Source organism: Triplophysa dalaica, chromosome 13, assembly GCF_015846415.1.
Source record: "Triplophysa dalaica isolate WHDGS20190420 chromosome 13, ASM1584641v1, whole genome shotgun sequence".
Taxonomy (NCBI): domain Eukaryota; kingdom Metazoa; phylum Chordata; class Actinopteri; order Cypriniformes; family Nemacheilidae; genus Triplophysa; species Triplophysa dalaica.
The window spans coordinates 14,598,536-14,622,043 of record NC_079554.1 but is presented as its reverse complement, the minus strand read 5'-3'; the positions used below and the strand labels follow the sequence as shown (position 1 = coordinate 14,622,043).

The following is a 23,508-nucleotide window of genomic DNA, read 5'->3' as shown; positions in this document are numbered from 1 at the left end:
AGAGCAGGAATGGGAGGAGAAAATGGTGTGACAGCGTATCTAGGTTTCATGCAGCAGGCTACACATTGTTAAAAGAAAACCTCAAACCCGCACTCTTAGCATTTATACAGCATTTCTTTTTTATAGCACGAAAAGGAAACTCCACGTTTATATTACACAAATTGCAAAAATCTGTTTACCCTTTTATTGATGATCGATTCCCCCATACTGGAAGATGATAAACTAGTGCACTAAATAGCAGCTATAGTTATTATCACTTCTTTAAGATTTATACGATTCTCTCATTTGATCTTATTTTTTATCGAGACAAATAGCAATGCTGTTATTACAACTAAACTGGGTGTAACTAATTGATGTCGCCAACCGAGTCTGAACGAACTGCAGTTAATTCCTAACACATTAATTGAATGTTATTCTCATTAATTTTTTTCCAAGACATCATTTGTCTCATTTATCAAAAACTGTGTTTCTTTGATAAAGCATACAGGAAAGGAACATAACTTGCAAGAATGCCTCTTAATTTCCGAGATATGGTATGTGTTCTGATTTCAATAAAATGTCTATATTATCACTGCAGGGCATACTGTAATGCTCCTTATGGGCAATCAAGACTATCCTGATGTAATAACCATGAGTTATAATGAAAATGAGTTATTTTCAGCATAGCTAATGAAACCGTACCAAAAATATCCCACCAAATTCTGTTGACAGGAAATCTCTACGATTTCTGGCATGGGCGTGAAATCAACTGCTACCATTTTGAACAAAATCGTTCCAGTTAATTTGATTCCTTCACAATTGTAAGTGCGCTCATTTATCAAGACCAGAACTGTGGGTGGGAACTACAATGCTGCATATGACAAAAGTTCGGAAATGAAAAGAAACGACGCATGAGAACAAGGTTACAACGCAAAAATACACATCAAGTTGCAACATTAACATCTATTGGGACCCTGCCTCAGAACAGTCCTGAAGAGATCAAGATCTGCGATATGCCTTCAATATCAATACAAAAACATACATTTAAAAAAATTAAGAGACCATTCAAAATGTTTCTTTAATCCGTATTTCTAGATGTATTATGGCCATTCCAGTGTCTGTTAAAATTCAACAAAACAAACCTCAGGAGTGACAAAGCAATCCAAAAGCAAATGAAAGACTGACAGCTTAACAAGACATATTAAAACTGTGATACAACTGGACAAAATTCACGTACAAATACGACTTTTGAATTGCTTAAAAGTAAATGTGAACTTGTTTTCTATGCAGTATTTGAGGTCTGAAAAAATACAAAGCATCTTTTCTGTTATTTTCAGTTTCTCCAGTTTTTATTTTCTGCAGGAAAATGCAAATATACATTTTGATTTGAAATGTGGTAGGAATATTGTAAGCAGGTCAAAGAATGAAACAAAAATGATCACTTTACTTACGTAAACACCTACCTATAAAAAGTAAATTTGGAAAAACTGAAAATAATTTTGAAACGGTCTCTTCATTTTTCCACGACTGTATCTGCTAATATGAATGTAATAAAATTCATTTTTACATCAATTTTTTTTACGCATTTGGTAGAATGCATCACCAACTAACCTATGGAAAAACATAATTACATTATATGTAAACAATAATAGATACTTCCCAAGCCCATCATACATAGCTATCCTCTTGTTAATAAAGTCTTCACAGATCTGCATTTGGTGGTCAAAAGCCATTCGACCATCATTAAATTAAAGCAGCGACATTCAAATTAAAAATCCCATAGTTGGGTTGCTGTACGTTGGTTATTAAACATTGCAGAAGCCAATAAGCTGCAGAGTAAGATTTTCAATAAAAGTCTGAACCCTATGACTGGCTGTAAAAAATTCAAACTAAAGCTTTTATTAAAACACGGGCTTCGCTTCAAAATAAGAAAATAATTTCTTTTTTAATGGAAATACTGCGAGCAGGTCTGGCAGTACAAAACAAATTCTTATAGTATTTCAATCTGATCTTTCAGTATCTATTTATTAACGCTAAATCTTCATACCTTTCCAACTTGTATGCCAGAGGAAAGACTAATGAAGGCAAGCTTACCATCATATCCTTTGGGCGATGTGTCTCGCCCGTGGTGCTTGGGGATGAGGGACCTCTTGCCGTAGGCATGAGACTGGTTGTCAAAACTGTTATCGTAGTCAAAGGTTGTCTTGGAGTACTTCTCCAGCTCCTTGGCCAGGTTGGATCTCGGAGTGCTGGTGGGAACATTATTTTTGTACCCAAACTGTGGGATCTCCAGCTGTTTCACGAAGCACATAGGCCTGGAAGACAAAAACATAGACAGACAGGGGAACCAACGTTGAGCCACACTGGACTAGATGTTGTACGTGATGTATCAAGCTTAAACCATTAGAAGGCTAAACAAAAAGGTTTGTGAGGCAATATTGCATTCTTTAAAAAATAAATGCTTTTCTTGAACAGTTGGTATTGTGAGAAGGGCTAGAGAAATATTTTTATGTGAATTGAATGACTAAATTTGGCATTACAGCAATGAGTGTGTTTACATGCACAAAATAAATGGATATTTATCAAAAATAAGCGTATAAAAGAAACCTGTTTTCATGTGTTTATATGCATAGTAATAAACTGGCTACAAAGAAAACCGCATTTACATGGAAGTTTGTGACTTGACAAGTTTGGTCAGTAGCTGTATTTTGATATCTTTTCTTGTGTCCGCAGAACCAGCATATGCAACGATAGTTTTTCATTTTGACGTTTCTACATCAACTCCATGATTCGATAGCGGACTTTTATGCGTTATTTTACTGTTACTTCCATTTGGGACTTTTACTATTGCGCTGTCAGACATGCGCACATAAACTGAGAGAAAAGCGGTAAAGCCATTTACATGCAGCGGGAAATCGGAGTAAAGGGCAAAACACTACCTCTGCGGGTTTTGTTTATGCCGTTTATGAGCTTTCCCCAATAAAAGAAAAGCCTTTTGCGCATTAACATGATCTTACTTTTTATCAGCTTATTAAGCATAACCGGAGTAAGACTGTGCATGTAAACGCACTCAATAAGTCTCAATTTATGTCACTATATTTTTACTTAGCATGTGGCACGTATGATCAAGTAGTACCTTAAGACGCGGTCTGATGCCTGGTTGGACTTGGAGCTGTCGCAGCCGGGCTGTTTCTCCTGAACTTTTGTCATCTTCTCAGCGGCGGCTATGGGACATCCCGAGAGACTGCAACAGCGGCAAAGCAATTTGTGTAGTGTTAACAATTCGTTTTCGACGGCATGTAAAGGGCACACGCTCTCTCAAACACGCACGCGCCCTGGCAGACAGCAGAGCTTGAGGAACAAAGTGAGATATGAGGGAATGCATAACAACAGCATATGGAGACGAGTCTGTCAAAGAGAATGGTCTGCTTAATACGACATTCTCTCGATACCGGCTTCCAACGCGTTTGCAAAATCCTAGAAGACAGTGTGTGGTACATGGGGATATTTATGTATGAATTATGCATTTCATGTGGCCTAGTTCTATAGTGTGAAGGCAAAGCTTTGGAGATATCTACTGGGCATTTCTGGCTGGCTGGCTTCAGAAAAGCTCCTCACAGCGAGATACCGCAGTCATTTCAGAGAGACACACTAGAGCAAACTGAGCTTCAGAACATCCAGCTACGCTCCCTTGCTCTCCTCCTGTTCTTCCGTTCTCTCGCTGTTTCTACTTCTCATTACTCTCCTATATCTCCCTCTCCGTTTGTTTATCCTTCCCCTTGTTTCTGTCTCATTTGTCCCACTTTTCAGACTTCTCTGTCTCTTTCTCTGTATTCCTTTGTATCCTTTGCCTGGAAATGCTTCTCATCTTGTGCAATTTTCGTATTGTCTTCCCAATACGTGAGTGTTCGGTAATCCTAAAAACCCTAAACAAATACAATGAGATGGAAACACAAATTGTCCGAAAAAAAACCCAGCAGTTTAGACAAATGGAAATTAGTGGGAGAAAAAGGGAGTGGTCACAGACAGACAGAGGGACTCCTGTCGCTATGCTGTTGCCATGACAACCATGCGATGAGGAATGTGTAGACATAATATACATATATTCACTGTACAAGTGTGTAAGATTTCCCTATTACACATTTTGTTTTCTTCTGTTCAGTCGTTCTGATGGTGCGTGTGTGCTCCCATAGGAGCTGTTCCATATAACGTGGCCTGCAGCGATGTCGACACCAAGTCTGCATGTCTGTTGTTTTTTTTTTTTCAGTGCACAACCACAGCGGAACACTCACAGGGTCGAGTAATTATAGAATTACCCTAAGATTTCACACCTCGTCTCCAGAAACTATTCTTGGTGATAATTATTGGAGCGCAGTTAATAAACATGTCGAGTGCACATGGAGGCACATCTTACATATATATAAGTGCGAGTGTAAGTTTGTGTGAAGCTCTAATCTCATTCACATTCAAGAAACGTTACATTTTGTTTGGGGCTCCTTAGTGTTACAGAGTAAAAAATACTGAGCTTCCAACATATAATATTTTTATTTTGTTTATAGTTTTTAAGATATGTCTTGCACAATTCACTCAGGCGACTAAAACTAATCTGATTTTACAAGTATCAAAAAGCGCAATGCATCTGGCTCCGGGTGGGAATCGAACCCTGAATTTCCGAAAGAGCCAATGCGCAAACTAGATATTTGAGCCTGGAGCTATGTGTTTTTAAGACCCAGCAGAGCTCAACGCAACCCAAACAAATCAGTCCCTCTTCTCCTTCTAAGAAAGCCTACCTCTAAATCCATCTATTCTTCATATTCCCTGTATAAATTGTGTATAAAGGCTGAACATCAGACCCAACAGCGCCTTCTCTTCCTTCACTCCACATCCCGTATAGCTACTCACCTGCGGTGGGAGTTCCTGTTGCTATTTACATGGCCGCGTCCCGAGCAGCCAGGCGTTGGGCACTTTAGAACATTCTCATACATTGCAAGAACTTGGACAAACAGAGAGGAGAGGGCAAGAGAAGGTTAAGAGGATCCAGAGTGAGTATGAAAGCCTTGTGTTCCATTAAGATGAACAGCTCAGTGGCATGCACATGCTTTTAAGAAATGTTCCCGTAGAAATTAGTTAATCATAAAGTTAATCACAAGTAAAGCATATGGTGAAAGAAGAATCCAGGCATGCAATGTGTTAATGGCAGGCAAGTCGTGTGAAAGCATTGGCGTGAGAAGAAAATAAATCTCTTTTTGATAATAAGGGATATTTTTGGCAAATTAAATGAGTCTAGTCATTAGATTGTCTATGACAAATCCTGCAGTGCTGTCTCTGGGCCTGCAGTAAACTGACTCATCAGAACCCGCCTGTGACATGCACTTCATCCAATTAGAGGTGTGACTGAAGGTAGGGAAGAAAAGCTCCTTTACGTCTGAGACTCGGTGTAGCCACATGGGCTTTATATGCCAGCACAGAATATTACATTAAAGAATATTCAAGTTAAAATCCCAATATGGTCATTTTCTGATCAACCCAATTTAATACATTTTTTAAAATATTTTTCAGAAGCGTGCAAAGGCTTGACCTTAAAAATGTTGAAACTTTAGCAAATCCACATTCCATGCATTGTTAGTACGAGAAGAGCGCCATGACGAGCAATAATAAAAAATTGTATAAATACACATACGAAAAAGGCAGACAGAAATGAGAAATAGTAACTAAAGGTTGAAGTCAAGCACCATGCCCACAGTACAGGCAGCACATAGCAAGCACATATGGGAACATATGCAAATGACTACAAGTCAAGCTTACTTTCTGGCGGAACACGGTCTTTGTGGGGGCAACCAGACAGGCTTCGATGGTGTGGATACAGTCCAGTGACATGGCCGGTGCCATCACAACCCGGGGTGGGACACTTGCTTTCTTTTTTTTCTCCCCTTGAGTCTGAAAACAAAGACGTTATTGGCAGATCCCGTTACAGTCACAGTAAGCCAATCCCATTAACCTGCTGGATTCTTCGAGATAACATTTATGCTCCTGTTACGGTTATTTTCAAACACTGCTGTGTTTGCTTTGAAATTAGACACAGCATAAGGAATACTGTACATCCTATTGACACTTTTTGGGACAGAGTTAGGAATAAAAGTAAATTTTGTTCGGTAGATCTGCCTTATCAACTAAGTATGGAATTCTTAGTTGCTTTTTTACCTTCTAATGGAACGCAATTAATAAAAATATCTGAGAGAAAATATAATAAAGATAACCACAATAGTATGAACACCTCTGGGGACATTTTCCATCAGATTCCCACCATGCTGAAGTGTATACTGGGATAGTTCAGATAAAAACTAAAATTCTTTCATCATTTACTTGCCCTCTTGCGATTCTGTAAAACACAAAAGAAGATATTTTGAAGAATGTTGGTAACCGTACAACAGCGGTATTGACTTCCAATGTACGGACACAAAACCAATGCAAGTCAATGGGTACCGCCAATGTTCAGTTACCAACATTTTTTAAAATATCTTCTTTTGTGTTCTGCAGAGGAAAGAAAGTCTTTCAGGTATAAAGGTGGGGTGCCACAGTGTTTCATGCATTCTGACTTCTTTACAATGTTAAAAGTGCAGGCTTCTCATGCTTGACATGGTCAACTTGTCAAAATCGAGTTGAACATTTGACGTAGTATTTCTGTGCTGGATACACTCCCCCAGCATTTGTAGAGGTTTCGGAAAGTTTTTTTCATACATGAAAATCCCTTTCGTAACAACTTTTCTTAGTCCTTTATTCGCCTACGCGTATAAGAGAGAAGAAAGAGCGCGCCCACACGTCAACCAGGGAGAGTGGGAGAAGGAGCATACGCACACGTCAAGCAGCTGGAGCAGGAGAGAGAGATCATTGCGTTCGGTAAGTTCAGCAGTGTTTGTTTTTTCACTGCTTTTCGGTGAGGACTGTTATATGAACCGTGGATATAACGCTGGGTTTGGAGATCATTTGAAACTGATAGATGGAGCATGCCCAGCGCTAAAAGATGCCGGACATGAACCACACACGGTAAGTGAAACGGAGTTATTATGTGTGTTTTGTTGGTAATGGATGCGAACACGGCACATGCTTTAGTTCCCCCCCACCGCACACGTGCAGGAGGTCGTCTGTTTTCAGAAATAATCGTACAGCTGTATCTGTCCCTTCAAAGATACGAAGTATGCAATAGGGTTGTCACGGTACTGTAAACATGTCTTACGATTCTATACCAGCTGAAGTATCTCGATACCAAGTAGTATCACGATGCTGTGACAAAATTCAAATCTATACAAAAAACACAGATTTAGATTGTATTTACTATAGTAAACTGTATTATACTTTGCACTGGAATATTTTGTTGTATTAACTGTAGCAATTGGATAAATTGTAGCAAATACTGTAGTATACTTAAATATTTACTATAAGACTCAAAAACACTACTTTTAGATGTTTACTGTAGTAAATACTAAAGTACACTAGATAATTTTTCACGTGGGAACCAATTCAAATTTGGGACCAAAATTGATTGAGACAGCAGTGTTATATATAAAGGGAAATATTAGGCTTACTTTAAATGCAGAACTAAGACGGCCAGTAGGTGGCGTCTATTTTCCACCGAGTTAGTGAATCATTTAACCAACTCCTTCAAACGCCAATTTGAGTCATTAACTCGTCCGAGTCATTCAAAACACACATTCATTTAGGAGATAAACACCGCAAAAAGCCAGATGTAAGGGTTCAAATATAGGTCTTCTAGGGTATGTTTCTTTAAGATAGGATTGTTTATTCTCCAATTTGTCAGTCTTCTCCATTAATATTTTCTAGTTAAATCTTTTTTTTGGGGCAACAGCACATGTTAGATCTGAGCTGCTCTTTAACTATCTTGCAATTCTAACAGGTCTGGTTTGCCGTGAATTTGTAGTTTCTACAATGATTTTTAATGAGACCAATAAGGGAAAACCTGGCAAATGAACGTAGAGAGTCATCATAAAAGCACCCACAGGCTGTTCAAGAATATCATGAATACATTTCATCATTACATGCACTCCCTATGAATTGAACCCATGACCTTGGCATTGCTATGCCATCCTCTACCGCTCAAGCTACAGAAACTGATTACTATAACAACCTTCCCTCCTTCGTTAGCCAAAAATAACCGCAATACAACTCCAACAAATAACATTTCCTGTCAGTCAGAATGCGGAGATCACTCGACATGTTTATTAACTGCGCTCCAATAATTATCACCAAGAATAGTTTCTGGAGACGAGGTGTGAAATCTTAGGGTAATTCTATAATTACTCGACCCTGTGAGTGTTCCGCTGTGGTTGTGCACTGAAAAAAAAAAAACAAATATAATGGCAGCATAGAGGCACTCTCTCAGACGGAATATAAAGTGCAAAAGAAAATTATGGAGCAAATGAAAGGAAACGAAACATACAAAACAGCGTCATCTGAACAGGGAGAAATGATGAACCATTTAAAGCGGTACAAGACAGACAGTGCAGTAACACTGAGTAACTGAAGGTGACCTGAGGATCCTCAGCAGCATCGCCGCTGTTTATTAAATGCGATACCGATACGCTCTTGTAGTTTCTGATGGGTAATAGTTGCATTTCAGAAAAAGTGGCTCACTCCCAAAGGTAGTGGGTGTGGATTGGGAAGGATTTGAGGAAATATACCTTGTATGGGATCCAAGGGATGAGATTTGCTTTCCTAACGGGCCATGTATATTGACATTACTCATGCCTGACAAGGTTAAGACTCTGATGTTACCATGCCCAGCCGATTTTAGTGACAAAAGCTGTTGTTACTATAGACGTTGCTGCCAGTGTCCACCAAATGAGTAAAACTACAGTGCTAAATGTGATTGAACATCACATCTAAACAACTAAAAGGTTTAACTAGTCATAAGAAAATAGAAGAAATATCACCAAGTAATAGCGCATCTCTTCATGTTTTTAAGCAGACTAAAATATGCCTGCTCACCCGGCAAGAATACATTAACTTTAAAGGGATAGTTCACCCAAGAAATTCTGTCATCATTTACTCACCCTCTTGTTTGACTTTCTTTCTTCCACAGAACACAAATGAAGATATTCTGAAGAATGTTGGTAACAAACAATAGTGGTACTCATTCACTTCTATTGTATAGACAAAAAACCAATGCAAGATAATTGGTACCGTTGTTGTTCTTTTACCAACATTCTTTCAAATATCTTTTGAGTTTTCAGAAAGAAAGAAAAACATACAGGTGGGTGAGTAAATTAGCAATTTTGGGTGAACCATCCCTTTAACACAGCCTCATATTTTAGTTTCATGTTCTTGAAAATTTTATTCATCTTCAAAGGATCTCCGTTCATGCACAACATTCTGTAAACAGAACAATAAGAGAAAATTATAGACTGGAATCTATTGAAAAAATAAAATAAAATTTTTACCTTTAGGGTAATATGCTCTTTTTGTGCCATCGTGATGAAGTCGGGCCTTGCGTTCTTCTGCACCACTGCTTTGCCTTGGGCTGTGCTCTCCATGAAGGCGCTGATTGTCCCTCCGAGCCACCATCTGTTCTGATGCCATTCTGTCTCGCATAACCTTGGCACGCTCGGATTCGAGAGCAATGGCCTTTTCCAGCAGAGACAGGTTGCCTTTAGTCATGTCAAAAGCTTCATCCGAACGTTCGGAGGCCACCGACGTAGTGTCCTCGTCCCCTTCATGGGCACAGCTGGAGGGGTAGCCCCTGGAAGCTGGGCTGAGCTGCTCCTCAAGCTTCATCAGGTTGACCATGTCCGAGTAGTTCCTCTCGAGGGGTCTCTGCTGGTCCAACTGGCAGCTGTCATACCTGGGCATGTGATGCAGAGGTTGATGATGTTGATGCTCGACATGGTGCTGCTCCATCATGGGTCGCTCGGGCGTGTGGGTCTCGCTCAGCTTGCGGGCCAAGTCAAAGCATTGGTTTCGCAAACACTCAAGACTGCTGAGGCACACCTCCTCCTCGCTCTCCTCCGCCCGCCCCCTACCGTTAGCGTGGCCAGCTGCACAAGCATCCCCGGACATGGCGTCCGGGTACCCCTCGTCGGGTAGCACCGCCCCGTGGCCCTGAGCAAGTAGCTTCAGGGAGTCCACCGTCTCACGCACCACATCACTATCCAGGTCGACACTCAGCTCTCCCTTTTGACCTCCTTGTTCGCTCCCGTCATATTCGTCCTCATCATCGTCCTCACCTGCACTGTTGGAGGAGTTGCTGTTCATCTCCGACTCTGTCATGGCCTGGTAGGCGGCGTCCTCTGCAATTTTGCCGAGATTCAGCAGGGATTTGGCCACCAGTTCGTCGTAATTCTCATACTCCTCACTGTTCAGGTTGTTGTTATTGTTGTTGTCCTTCTCATGGATTCGATTGGATTTTGATTGTCCACCACTAGAATAATTGTCCTCTGTGGAGAAAAGAGTACAATTCTTTGAATGTGTTCTGAAGTAAACGTGATGAACGTAATGCATTTTTATGAAGATTTGTAGGCGGTTTCTAAACAAAACCGACAGTTTAAAACACTGAAGACGTGGCACTATGTCACTCTATTTGAAAAGCAAAGGGTTGTCTACCAATGCGGCATGATAAATTCTCAAACGAAATGTCAGGGCTCTGTAATCTGAATCAGCTCGAACACTATCATTATGAAAATGTAATGTCTCATGAACGATAGCACTGATGTATCAAACCTAAAACAAATGTCATGCTATGGTTTCAAGTACAGTTGGATGACACACGTAAGAACCGATTCAAACAATCAAAGAATGACAGTAACCACTGCTGAATATAAATAGATACACCACTGAAATATATACAAATATGGAAATGCAAGACACGCAAAATTACCACAAATTTGTACAAGACATATATGCGTTCCATGATATGTAAGAAGCACAGGCTGCTTGGAAAGTCTCGGTTGTACGGATGAGATTTAAGTGTTGCTAGTATTTGGGACAGAGGCAGATGAGACTGCTGGGATAAGCAGAGGATGAGGTGCTCTGTTTCTGGAGCCAGAAATATCCTCAGGAGGAGCCCATTTTCACCGGGGAAGGGGTGGGGTGGCGGGCTTGAGTGTATTTGACACCTCCTGGAACGGCTGCGTGCATGTGCGGAGGGGGGCCAAAGTTAATAACTCAGAGAGCCTCTTCTCTCCATTACTCTGGGAGCGCTGTCAGAAGCGATTGAGGACACCGGAGAATGGGGCTGAGATGCATACTAAGAAAGCAGTCACATCTGCTTTCACTCAGATTCGAACGGGAAGCTGAATTGTTCCTTGCTGTAAAATCTACATTAATTAGAAGGCCGAGGGCTGACCGTTCTCTACAGGGATGTAGTGTATGCAGATTCCAATGTGATTTGGAAATGGACAATTTAAGAAATAAAACAGATGTAATAATAGCGACTTCGATGATTGCATTTTCCATTTTTTAACTGGATATCAATTATACTGTTGACCTACAATAAGCTGCCCGTGATTCATTTTTCATGTGCAACTTAATGTCTTTTTGTTCCACACATTGTGTTGACCCTCTCTTTAAATATCCATTTCTATGAAGATGCTATATAAACACTACATTTCAACATTTCATGGGCACATCAAGAGCCCAGAGAACTATTGCGCAATCAATTGGAGAACATCCCTTACCTTGCTGATGAAGCAGATTTTCATAGTATTCCTCTTCCTCATGCTCATCTTCATATTCCTCCTCTTCCTGCTCCTCCTCTTCATCCTGCTCTTCATCATCTCCATCCTCCTCCACCACCTCCTCATCCTCTTCTACCTCTTCCTCCATCTGCTCAACCTCTTCTCTCTCCACTTCTCCTTCCTCTTCCTCATCCTCCTCTTCATCTCCTGGTTCCTCATTGTCATCCGAGCACTCCTCTTCTTCATCATCCCCCTCCTCTTCTCCTTCCTCCTCTTCCACTTCCTCTATTTCTTCCTGTTCCCTCTCATCTCCTTCCTCCATGGTGTCCGGCGCATAGCTTTCGTACATGGAGAGCTCTCCATCAGCCATGGTTAGAAATGGACGGCGTTTGGAAGCTGGCTCCTGTGGAGGTTTCTCTTGGGTTTTCCTTTTCTTAGCCAAGGGGCATCCATAAACACTACAAAAGAAAACAAAAACCCAGAGAATTACACTCAACGGTTCTGAAAAATTACCTTGAATGTCTGAGGATTGTCTCCGCCAAAGCTCAGCCCTCAGAGATAAGAAGTATTAGAATTGTTTAAGACATAACAAAGCATTAATAACCACTGGCACATTTATTCATGGAAATGCGTGTGCTGCTTGAACTCCACTCCCATAAGACAGACAGTGTTATTCCTAAACCGCACAAGCTCATTTATAAGACTCATCTTCCAAAATATAAACATGGCAAAGCTCATTCCAGACCTAGCCCTCAATTAAACAAATCCCATAATAATCATTAGCCATTGAGAAATTCCACTTTAATTGCACTATAACAGGACGTGACATTATAAGTAATTTGGATGTGGCATCCATTGAAACAATTATTCAATTTTCATACAAAAAGGTTTATTTGGCTTTACTGAATTTCTGGGGATGGGAGATTCGACCTCAGGCTAAGGTACATTTTAAGAAGATTGCATTCTACTTAATTGGGCATTAAAAACATGAGACTAACATTGATCTTTGATAACCTGAAATATGTGAGAATGCTCTAAACATGGGAATGCTCAATGCTGAAGATAATCTTGCTACTGGGTACAATTATTATTGAACTACTGAAGCAAAAATGTTGCATATTCATAGAGCTGTCCATGTCATGTACAGTACAATGATGTCCAGAAGTATTATCAGTATTTTTATGATACAAGAAGAAAAAAGGAAGTCTACTTCAAAGAAAATATCTGATGCCTGATTAATTATTTTATTATTATTATTATTAATTTATGTATTTACATTTTCCTCATCCTTTTAGCCGCAACATCAAAGGTTATTATTATAGGTACACTTAAAACTATTATAACATTTCTGTTAATGAAAAATTATAAAACTGCAAATAATAAATGTTGCCTTAGCAACATTTTCAGTTTAGGCACCAAAACGACTGACTGGAAAAAATGTAATTAAAAATAAGATAAATGTAGCTTATATGAATACAATAAAAAAAACTAGATCTGGGTTATTGAGAATCAGAAAGAAATGCATGCCATTGCACAAATTTTGAATGACAGAAGGACATTAAGATTATGATGGAAAAACTAAGCTGAGCTGTGTTCTTAAAACCTGTTCTCGTAGCTCTCATGCTTGGTCAGGGCTCACTGGACAGTGAAACTTTCAAGATTCAGATCCCTTTTGTTTACAGTTATCCTCCTCATCTGCGGATGATGGAACTACGTGTCGTGTGTCATGTGACACGCACCTGCATTACTTTGCGTGTCGGGAGTCGCCATCTTTTACAGCAAGCTCCAGTTGCTGTGGTCACCAGCGTTCGCGCGGCAAAAATAACTCATATTCGAAGTATGACGATATGCTATCCATTCCGAATATAACGATTAGAAAACGACACAAAATTGATTTTTCAGTAGTGTTATATATATATTTTTCTTAAAAAAACTAGAAAAAATGTATTATTACACATTTTACATGATAACGTCGTTGTTACATTTGCCACTGTCGTTTGTGGATAATTACAGAAATTACAGAGAAGCCAAAACTTAATGTCTGGCGACTGATGCTTTTTCTCTCTGGACTTAAAAGTGTTATTTGTAGTAAAATCATAATTTTACCATAGTATAATGTTTACCATATTTACAAAATGTACCATAGTATTTATTTACCATACTTTAACCTTGATATTTGAAGTACAATGATAATACAAATGTTAAATTTGCCACAGAATGTGATTACTATTCTTTCAAGCCCTACTATTATACTGGACCAAGCTTCGGGTAATTTTCTTAGGGCAAAGAAAAGAAAAAAGATTTTAACAATCATAACTTTGAACTGTTTCCTAAAATAGAAATGTAATTATCATAACTCAATAATGCATCAGTGGTCTAATGATGTGAGGTGCCAGTTCTCCTCTCTATTGTTTTATTTGTTTAAAGCAGGTGCTGGTTATAGAGGATATGTGCCGGTGTGTTGTGCGGGCAGGCTGCCAGCATCGTCTGTGTGGGTGAGAGCGTTCGCGAACGACTCGGAATGACCTTGGACACCTTCGCGTTTCCCACTGGCAGGCCACGCCAATTAAAATTCCACAGGTAATTAAACCACATTTGAATACGGGAGCGATGGAGGCAGGCTTTGAGTGGGACTAAGGTAATTACGGCAGAGAGAGTGAGAGAGAGACAGAAAGATCTGTGAGCTGTGAAATAATGACTTCAGTCAGACATCTCCTGGTGGACAAATCCTCTGATGATCTTGACTAATACCAAAAATGGCCAAATATTAGCCTGGGTCTGTTTGATCATATCCGCAGCAACCGTCAGAATAATGGTGTAAATATTTCCCTCCTAGTGGTGGAATGATGAGTGAGAATCATTTTTTGCGTCTGTTTTATTTTAATTAAACGTCTTCAAATAGCCATTCTGTTACAACGAGAGACCTCAGATTAGGCATCAAAAATGTTTCCTCTTTACTTTTAATGGGCCTGAATACCATGGGCATGTTCAAGCTGTAGTCTTTTGTTGATTCTCCCTTCCTTGGTGCCAGGTACATTCTTATAGAGTGTAACGCTATAGGGCAAGGGAGGCAAATTCAGAAGCTACAGCTGGCTGTTCATGTTTGAGTTGCCATAGGAGCACACGGCTCCTCTGTGCTCCTACACTGCAGCATCCACAGGCATGCGTGGCAAGGCGCTGTCACCATGGTGATCTCCCCCTCAGGAGTGGGATTTGCCATTCGAGCAGACAGACAGAGCGCGAGAGAGAAAGAGAGAGAGATATCAGTGATTCTGAGCCTGACAGACATCTCCCCTCTACCCTCCCTTCATTCTGCGCCCTCCCAAAAAGCAGAACAAAGGAGGTGCTGGTGTTGTGCATTCTGCAGGGCTCTGTCTGTCTCTGCAGCCCGCCGCTCTTCTCTGTCACTGCGGAGCACGACCTCCCTCAAAACACAGTATACAATCACACCACATCACGAGCGCACAGCGATGCTGTTTGTGGCGATTATGTCCTTGGCGATTCAATTTACCGCAGAGGCTTGTGAAGTTCGACCCTGGAAGAGGGTTTTAAATCTCTGCGTGGTCTTTGGAGGCATAAGATATGACTGCCATTTATGCAGGTTTGAACCTCGGTGAGATATCGGGATGGCCGAACGTGACAAACAGACGGAGCAGAAGCTCTTTTCTGGCCGCCCTTCGAGCAGGAGGGTTGCGGTCTACAGGGCTCCTCCGATGGGAAAAGCAGCCCTTTCATTTTCCAGCGGTTTTCCATGTCACAAGATGTGATACATGGGTTACGATCACACAGACACATGGATACATAATCCACTAAGAAACATGAATAGGGTTTAATGCCTTGCTCCGTCTGGCTACATTATAGGACAGACGAGAATATCTTGCTCAGCCTCACAGTTGAATTAACAGTTTGGACGAATTACACACCACTTACGGATAACAAACAAGCCCTTAGCATTCGTAGCAAAGATAATTTAAATTGACTTGACGAAGCAACGAAGTCAAAAGACGGAATAGACTGCAGACCGAAGACCTACCAAAAAAACGAGAGTGAGAAAAGGACAAAACTGCATGTGCCGCCCACACAGTCCAGAACCCATCTGTTTGCATGCTGATGGTGAGTTACCGGCGCACAAATGTGATTTCTTCCTGCTACATAGAATTAAGGTGTTGAGTAAATTATGGCCTACGGCTATAAATGAATGCCGTCTCTAAGCATCCATCATGCTAAATATCAGTAAACTCATGAGAAAGTGGAATGCATCAGCAGCTTTGTTTCAACAAAGGAATGTCTGTGGTCATAATTCCATCGACTTCCATTCAGCCCAAAAGACGTGAATGTTGATAAAACGCTCCATTAGTATAAATAGCCTATTAGACGTCAGTGGCTTTTAAGTAACCGATAAGCAGACCCATATTTTCTGACCTCAAAAAAATTGTTTACTGCACATTTTGAAAGTGGCTCTGTTACGTCAGAATATTGCTAAGATGAAGAGGCAGTCAGTCAGTCCCAGCTGTTTTGCTCTTAATATTTCATTTAATGAATGGAAATCAATGTAATTTTTATGAATGGCATTTCGTGGTGGAACCAAACAGATGTTTGAAAGCAAAGACAAATGGTGTAACTCATTAAACATATTTTTTTGTGGTAAGAAGCTCAATAAAATATTAATGCATTTTTTATAGTCATTCAGACTGTTTCTCAGTAAAAAAAACAATGCACGGAGTGTTGGTTTAAAGAAATACGCCGTTAGGCTGTGTCCCCTGGCCAATTTCCCACTTTAGCCCTATCTGTCCTGGCCTCTGATTTGAACTGCAGGCTATATTTTAATAGCTAAAAAACTTTTCTTCTCACCTCATTACTAGCAAAGAATGAGCTCACTTGTCAAGCCAAGGTTTGTGGAACTATGCTCATTATTACTAAAGTATTATCATTATTGAAAATATACACTTCTTCATTTGCAATAATAAATTGCTGTAGATGTTAATTCTAAGTCTCGGCCACAAGCTTTGGAAAGAATACTCTTTTTTTCCTTTAGCCATGTTTTGGTCCTTTTACACTGGATGTATTCTCTTACAGAACGCTTGGAATTCAGCATCCGTGTTGTCTCTTTGTTTTTCTGGTGGAAGTCTGGCATTAAACCTGTGCACCGTGGCTACCACAAAGGAGGAGAGGCCAGACACGCGTAGAGCAGAAAAAGAAGGCAAGGTGCTATATTGAGAAAAAAAGGAGAGGGAGAGAAACAGAGAACGAGAGCAAGCGTATGACTACACCATTCTCTGGCCCCTGCCACCAGCTCTTGGCTCAGTTCCCATTCTTTTAGTGAGTGCTACCTGTCAAGCCCTGAATTATACAGCCCTGGGCTTCAGCCTATGTGAGTCATCCATCAGAAAGGTAGGAGAAGGGAGGCTGGATGGAGGAGAAGAGGGGAATGAGAGAGGGATGGAGAAAGAGCTGCAGAAGCTGAACGGGGAAGGTAGAACAAAGAGCCAGGATATGGGGAAGAGGAGGAGGAGCTGGGTGAGAAAATAGGAAAGTGGAACGAGGGAGAGACACAGATGGAGAGGAGGAGGAGGAGAGAGAGAGAGAGAGAGAGAGAGAGAGAGGGAGAGAGAGAGGGAGAGAGAGAGGGGGGGGGTACTAAACACGAACAGCACAATGCAATTACTAAACCCTGCTAAAATCATAGCAGTCACACCTGTATTGACACATCCTCTTATTAAATGGCTCAGCATTCGCTAAAATGGAGAGTAAGAAGAAGACATGTTTTTAGGTAGAGTAGAGATCACAGAGGGTGTAAAGGTGGGTATTTTTAAGATGAGAAAAAAATGTCACATTAAAGAATATCTTACTTCACATGTGTTCTTTATAATATTTTAGGTGCAAAGGATGCAATTTTTCATTGTGCTGTCTATTATTGATAATCTTTTTTTAATGTGAGCATCGCAAATAATAAAGCGGAATGACATTACGCCATATAGTTGTCAAACAGTCATCAAAAAAGTCAGTTCAGTCCATAATGTAAAGGCTCACCAGAGGGGTGCAGACCTACATGATGAAACGGGGCTCACCTCGGTGAAAAAGTCTAATGTACACATTTTCAGTAATGTCTTGCCCTGGGAGCCCATCTTTATAAATGTAAGCACAACGTATACATTTCATCAGTTCACAACCCCTTCAGAACAGCTATACATTAGGGGCGTGAACCTCTGCCGATATATATACCCGGTCTTTGCCGCAGGAGACAAACGCTGTTATTGTTTTGTGGTGGATTGACTTCCACTGGACACAAAACCACAGAAGAAACAAAGTGGAATTACACATGGGTGAATAAATAATGACTTAATTTTTATTTTTGGGTGAACTATCCCTTTAAAGCCAAAGTTCACCCAAAAATAAAAATCTGTCTTCATTTACTAACCCTCAAGTTGTTTTTAATCTGTATAAATATCTTTGTTCTGAAGAACACAGAGAAACCAATCAGTTCTTGGCCACCATTGACTACCATAGTAGGAACAATTGGTTTATTCTTTTTTTCCTTCTCTTGTACACAAAAGAAGATATTTAAGTCAACACCACTATAACTGTAACAGTAACATATTTTTTAGCTGATGAACAATAAATAATTTTTAGTCAATCAAAATCCATCTAAATTAACAAACAAAGTATTTTTGTCCATTGGTTGGAAGGCTAATGTAGTTATCATCATAGCCATCTTTAGTTATTCTTCTCGGTGGGAACTGAAATATTCCAGTGTAGCAACAGAATTATTGTCCATTTTAAGTACGACACAGATACTTTCAAATGGGTAAAGTTGTGCAAGCTAACAGGCCACCCAGATGGAGAAAGTTTTAGGGTAAACAGCAGAAGATGCTAATGCTGAGGGACGGGCTGCTGCTGAGTACTCACAGATTTTTCTCTTTACAATTTGCTTTCTTTTGGATATACTCACCATATGTATTCTTTATCATATTAGATATTTTTACAAGCGGAATGACATTACGCCATATAGTTGTCGAACATTCATCAAAAAAGTCAGTTCATTCCATAATGTGAAGGCTCACCGGAGGGGTGCAGACCTACATGATGAAACTGGGCTCACCTCGTTGAAAAAGTCTAATGTACACATTTTCAGTAATGTCTTGCCCTGGGAGCCCATCTTTATAAATGTATGCACAACGTATACATTTCATTAGTTCACAACCCCATCAGAACTGCTATACATTAGGGGCGTGAACCTCTGCCGAGATGTATACCCGGTCTTGGCCGCAGGAGACAAACGCTGTTATTGTTTTGTCATCATTACTTTTTAATGGAGTGGTAAAGGGTGGCAGATGCTGCATAGCCTGCACAGGTAACGCAGTGTCCTCATTATAACCCTGCCGTTCCCACAATGCCCCCTAAATGCTAGTGTGCTTTGAAAGCACAGTCAGAACACCGTTCGCTCCCCATCCTCTCATTTTGGGGTAATTCATCACTCTCTCGCCCTTTCTTTGCCTTTTCACTGAGAGGTCTGTTGGAGGTACCATTTGTCTGTAGCAAAAATGTAATTCTGGTTGGTGGTTCAAAGGCTCGGCTGATGGGGTGACACAGCAGACATATCCATCAATCTTTTCTGTTCTGCTGCTCTTGTGTTGTATCTTTCTTATGAGGTACAGTAAACAGCATCAAAAAGAGAGGCATGTCGTAAGTGGAGCAGGCTAAGAGAGTGCCTTTGACAACTGTTGTCAAATCAGAGAGCAATATTTTGGTAGCAATGCGAAGAAATTGGTGTCAATGTAGTAAAACCATTAATATATTTAAAATACTCTTAAATCTACTTCTCTTCAGCAAATAAGACCAAACTTATCTTAGTGTTAAAGTTTAAACATTAATTATCTTAGGTTGCCTGCAAGTTGAATGGTGCCATTTGTATTCCTTTTGCAATTTGTCCTCGAAAAAGCTTTTTTGTGAAAGTACACAAACAGCATGCTCTTTCTAAGGCGTTTTACAAGCCCATTGCTATTTATATTAAAGATGCCTCCGTTATCTTCAGCCTCCACGTGTTTCTGATGTATGCTTACAGAGTTAAATAGATAGTTCACCCAAAAAAATCCAAATGATTTTCTCTCACACTCCTGTACGACTCTTTCTTTTGCACAATACAAAGAAAGATATTTTTAGGAATGTTTGTAAGCATTTGCCCGCATTGACTTCCACTGGACACAAAACCACAGAATAAACTAAATAGAATGTCACATGGGTGAATACATGTTCACCCAAAAAACAGTTCACCCCAAAACAAAAATTCTGTCTTCATTTATTCATCCTCAAGTTGCTTCAAATCTGTATAAATGTCTTTGTTCTGAGCATAGGTAAACCAAACAGTTATTGGCCACCATTGACTACCATAGTAGGAAAAATTGCTTTATAAATTTCTTTATTCTGTTGAACACAAAAGAAGATATTTGAAAGAATGTTGGAAAGCAAAACATTCTGGGGCACTCTTGACTAAAGAAATGTATGCAGATTTAGAACAACTTGAGTGTGAGTAAATGATGGGAGAATTTGTAATTTTGGGTGAACTGTCCCTTTAAGGTATGTTCACACCAAGGATGGAAACAATCACTGTAACTATAAAGGTTCAAAAGTATATAAGAATAGCACACAACTAACAGTAACATATTTTTTTAGCTGAAGAACAAGAAATCCAATTTATTCAATCAAATCCTTCTGAATGAATAATCCATTGGTGTGTAGACTAATGTAGTTATCATCATAGCCATCTTTAGTTATTATTCTTGGTATGAACTGCATATTCCAGTCTAGCAACAGAATTATTGTCCATTTTAAGTATGACACAGATACTTTCAAAGGGGTAAAGTTATGCAAGCTAACAGGCCACCCAGATGGTGGAAGATTTAGGGTAAACAGCAGAAGATGCTAATGCTGAGGGACTGGCTGCTGCTAAGTACTCTCGGATAGCTGAGCTCTTGGTTTATCCAGGCTTTTTGAGTCACCCATTCTAACACAAAATTGATGCTACAATCCAAAAACATCATCACGTTAAGTTAAAACGCTTCATTTTAGGTAGCCCTAGCGCTGGCTCATTGTAGTCTTGTATCTTTTAACAGCAGTTTGACAGCTTTTGGCTGGTAAAAGGATGTACGAAGTAAAGAAGCAGGCGTAATTCAAATTCAATTCACTTAATTTTGAAACTTTTTCGGGTAAGTGGTTAAGAGCTTTCATTTCTGTTCCGTGATAGTAGACGTATAAGGAATACTAGCAATAAAGGTTTCCAGTTGGGTGGGCACAGTTTGCATTTCTGCTCAGTGTATGAGGGAGACTTTAGAGGTAAATTCTTACCTCCTGTGTCTGGCGTATTTGCCACTGACATGTCCACTACCATCACACCCTGGTGTGGGACAGCTGCAGACAAGAGGAATAATTAATATAAGGCTAACGTCACACTTACGTAGGCACGCATGCAGACAGACAATAGACACATACACACACTTTTTCTTGTTGACTGTGTTTGAAACATGGCACATCAGCCTGCATTACACATTTAGAGAGCAACCAGCGTCCTCAAGGCCTATGACTCACCACGCTCCATATTCCATGTTTCATATTACATATCATTCTTTTTGGCTCTTCCATTTAGGTTCACAACCAGTTAAGAGCCACGAGGAAAAGCATTTAAAGTTTGGAAGTTCTGCCCTGTTCCAACACCGGGTCATTCACTCACCCTCATGCCATTTCAGACTGGTTTTATGTTATTTTTTCTGTCAAATTAAAGAGTTGGACATAAAGATGTTTGGTTTAACGTTTGAGATCCAATGATGCTATTGATGGGCAACTTGTGCTGCAGGCGCCACATTTGATTTGAGAAGAGAAGGTGAATATTACCAGTGAATATCAATCTCTTCATCACACAAGGCTTTAGAAGACTTTGAATGTAAAGCATGAGTCACATGGACTACTTTAATGTTGCTTTAAAAGTCTTTTTGTGTCCTTTCATAGCTTGACTGCCAGTGGTCAATGCATGTGAACCTATTAACTGTAAGTGAAGATTTTTGATTCATAGAAGAAATAACATCTTACGGCATTGAAATGATGTGAGGGGGATTAAATCTGGCATAATATTCACTTTGATTCTGAAAAATATTTTTATAGTCATCTACTCTAAGTTTACAGTCAACATAGTCAACGCAATTTTAAGGTTCAAATTTTGTTCACTTTTTTAAAAAAGTAGGACATTGAGTAGAAACATGTCTAGCCCAGCTTAAGACTTGCATCTCCCCAAGATCATGTTGGCTAGGGATCTGTGTGTCTGATCAAGCTAGTGACCCATCAGTGACTGTAACTGGTGTTAAAGATGCCTGCAGCTACAGGCCTAGACCTGCTGATAAAGCAGATTGCCCCGATGATTGGGAAGGAGGGAGAGAGAGATAGAGAGAGATAAATAGAGCGAGAGAGAACAGAGGATATCCAACTGATCTATTTCTATAATAAAGACAACACAAGCCGCCTCTGGAAAGCCTGGTTATACCACAACCCCGCAGTCACACACCTCAGCGTCCTTACTGCTGTCATTATATATTGCCGTATAGCCGCATAATATGGAATATGCCTTTTTTCAACAACAGCATGTGTTAAACTATTCGTAATGAGAAAAATACTGCCATTTACGAGGCTTGTAAATTGCGCTTAAGGGAAAGATATGCAGGGGGAAAAGTGAAGGCAAGAGATAAGTAAAACAACTCGCCACCCTGAGGAAAAACAGACCGTTCGCTCTCATCATGACGCATGATTTCATTAGGAGCGCAGGGATATTTACTAATACTAATTGGGAGAATCATATGTTCTCACTGAAGGCAATTACACTGAGAGGTCTATTAATAGGGTACGCCTGTATTACGTGCCATATTAGATTAATCACATGGAATAATATCAATTAGCAAAATTATGCTTTGATGCCATCTTGAACGGAAATGTATATTTCCAAAGGTTAAAGTTGAACTTTTTTATCGAAAATTCATCCTGTACTCGAAAAGTATTCAAAGTCATATTACATAATTAAAATAGATCGTAAAACATTTCATGTTGACTTTGAAAGTGAACCATTCCTGCACTTTATGCAGACTTACCTAAACAGTTCCTGTGCGACCTCCACGGCAACTAAAAAATCACAGTAAGAACAATTAGTAAAAAAACATGAAAATTCTCAAGAAAATCAAGTAATTTTAATAAAATGTGTAAACTGATTGTCTCTGTCACTTCTGGCTAGATGCTTTCCCTGTCCAATCAATAGTCTACATTTGTCACTACTGACATCATTAGAATTTAAAAGACCATTAAAGTCTCAATTATGGGTTGAAAGTGGGGAAAATGGATTTGACAGTAGGTTGAGACTGCAGCTAAAGCGGTTTGAGTGCGCAATACCTCGCGCACCTTTAGATCGTGTTCGATGACGTTTCTCGGCCGCATCCACCTCCATCTGGGGAAAAGAATCAGCAATTAGTCTGACCTCCGGTCTATTATCTAAGCTACCGTAAAAGCCACGGTGTGCCTGACGCTTCTTACGCTGCTCTAAAAGGGCACTGATGTCTGCAGCATGAATGATTATGAAAAAATGAACTGCATGGAAGAAGGTTTAAATGATATAGGCTATTTTAATAAAACATTACAGACTGGGAAACCGTAGGCAGTGCTACACATTGAATATGTAATTTTTGTCCAAATTCCATTATTTACATATTGTTATTATGCGACAAACAAATGTTTTTTTATTTACGTTGTGCATTTTGGGACTTTTTAGAAAACAAAGATTTTGTCTACAGAGTCAAATGGAATGCAAAAAAGC

At 39.9% G+C, this 23,508-nt stretch overlaps 1 protein-coding gene across 4 annotated transcripts in view; it reads right to left on the bottom strand.

Annotated features, from left to right (window-relative positions):
* The window catches only part of myt1la (myelin transcription factor 1-like, a), a 49,977-nt gene that overhangs the window by 12,173 nt on the left and 14,296 nt on the right, over window positions 1-23,508 (bottom strand). For 3 of the 4 annotated variants that reach the window (XM_056764634.1, XM_056764635.1, XM_056764637.1), the window contains exons 3-11: window positions 23,097-23,142; window positions 22,793-22,823; window positions 21,009-21,071; window positions 11,667-12,124; window positions 9,435-10,427; window positions 5,785-5,916; window positions 4,882-4,972; window positions 3,116-3,223; window positions 2,074-2,294 (exon numbers count right to left, since the gene is read on the bottom strand). In XM_056764634.1, coding sequence (XP_056620612.1) covers window positions 2,074-2,294; window positions 3,116-3,223; window positions 4,882-4,972; window positions 5,785-5,916; window positions 9,435-10,427; window positions 11,667-12,124; window positions 21,009-21,071; window positions 22,793-22,823; window positions 23,097-23,142 — 2,143 coding nt within the window. The remainder of the gene's footprint in view (window positions 1-2,073; window positions 2,295-3,115; window positions 3,224-4,881; window positions 4,973-5,784; window positions 5,917-9,434; window positions 10,428-11,666; window positions 12,125-21,008; window positions 21,072-22,792; window positions 22,824-23,096; window positions 23,143-23,508) is intronic. The other variant, XM_056764636.1, reaches the window with a different exon arrangement.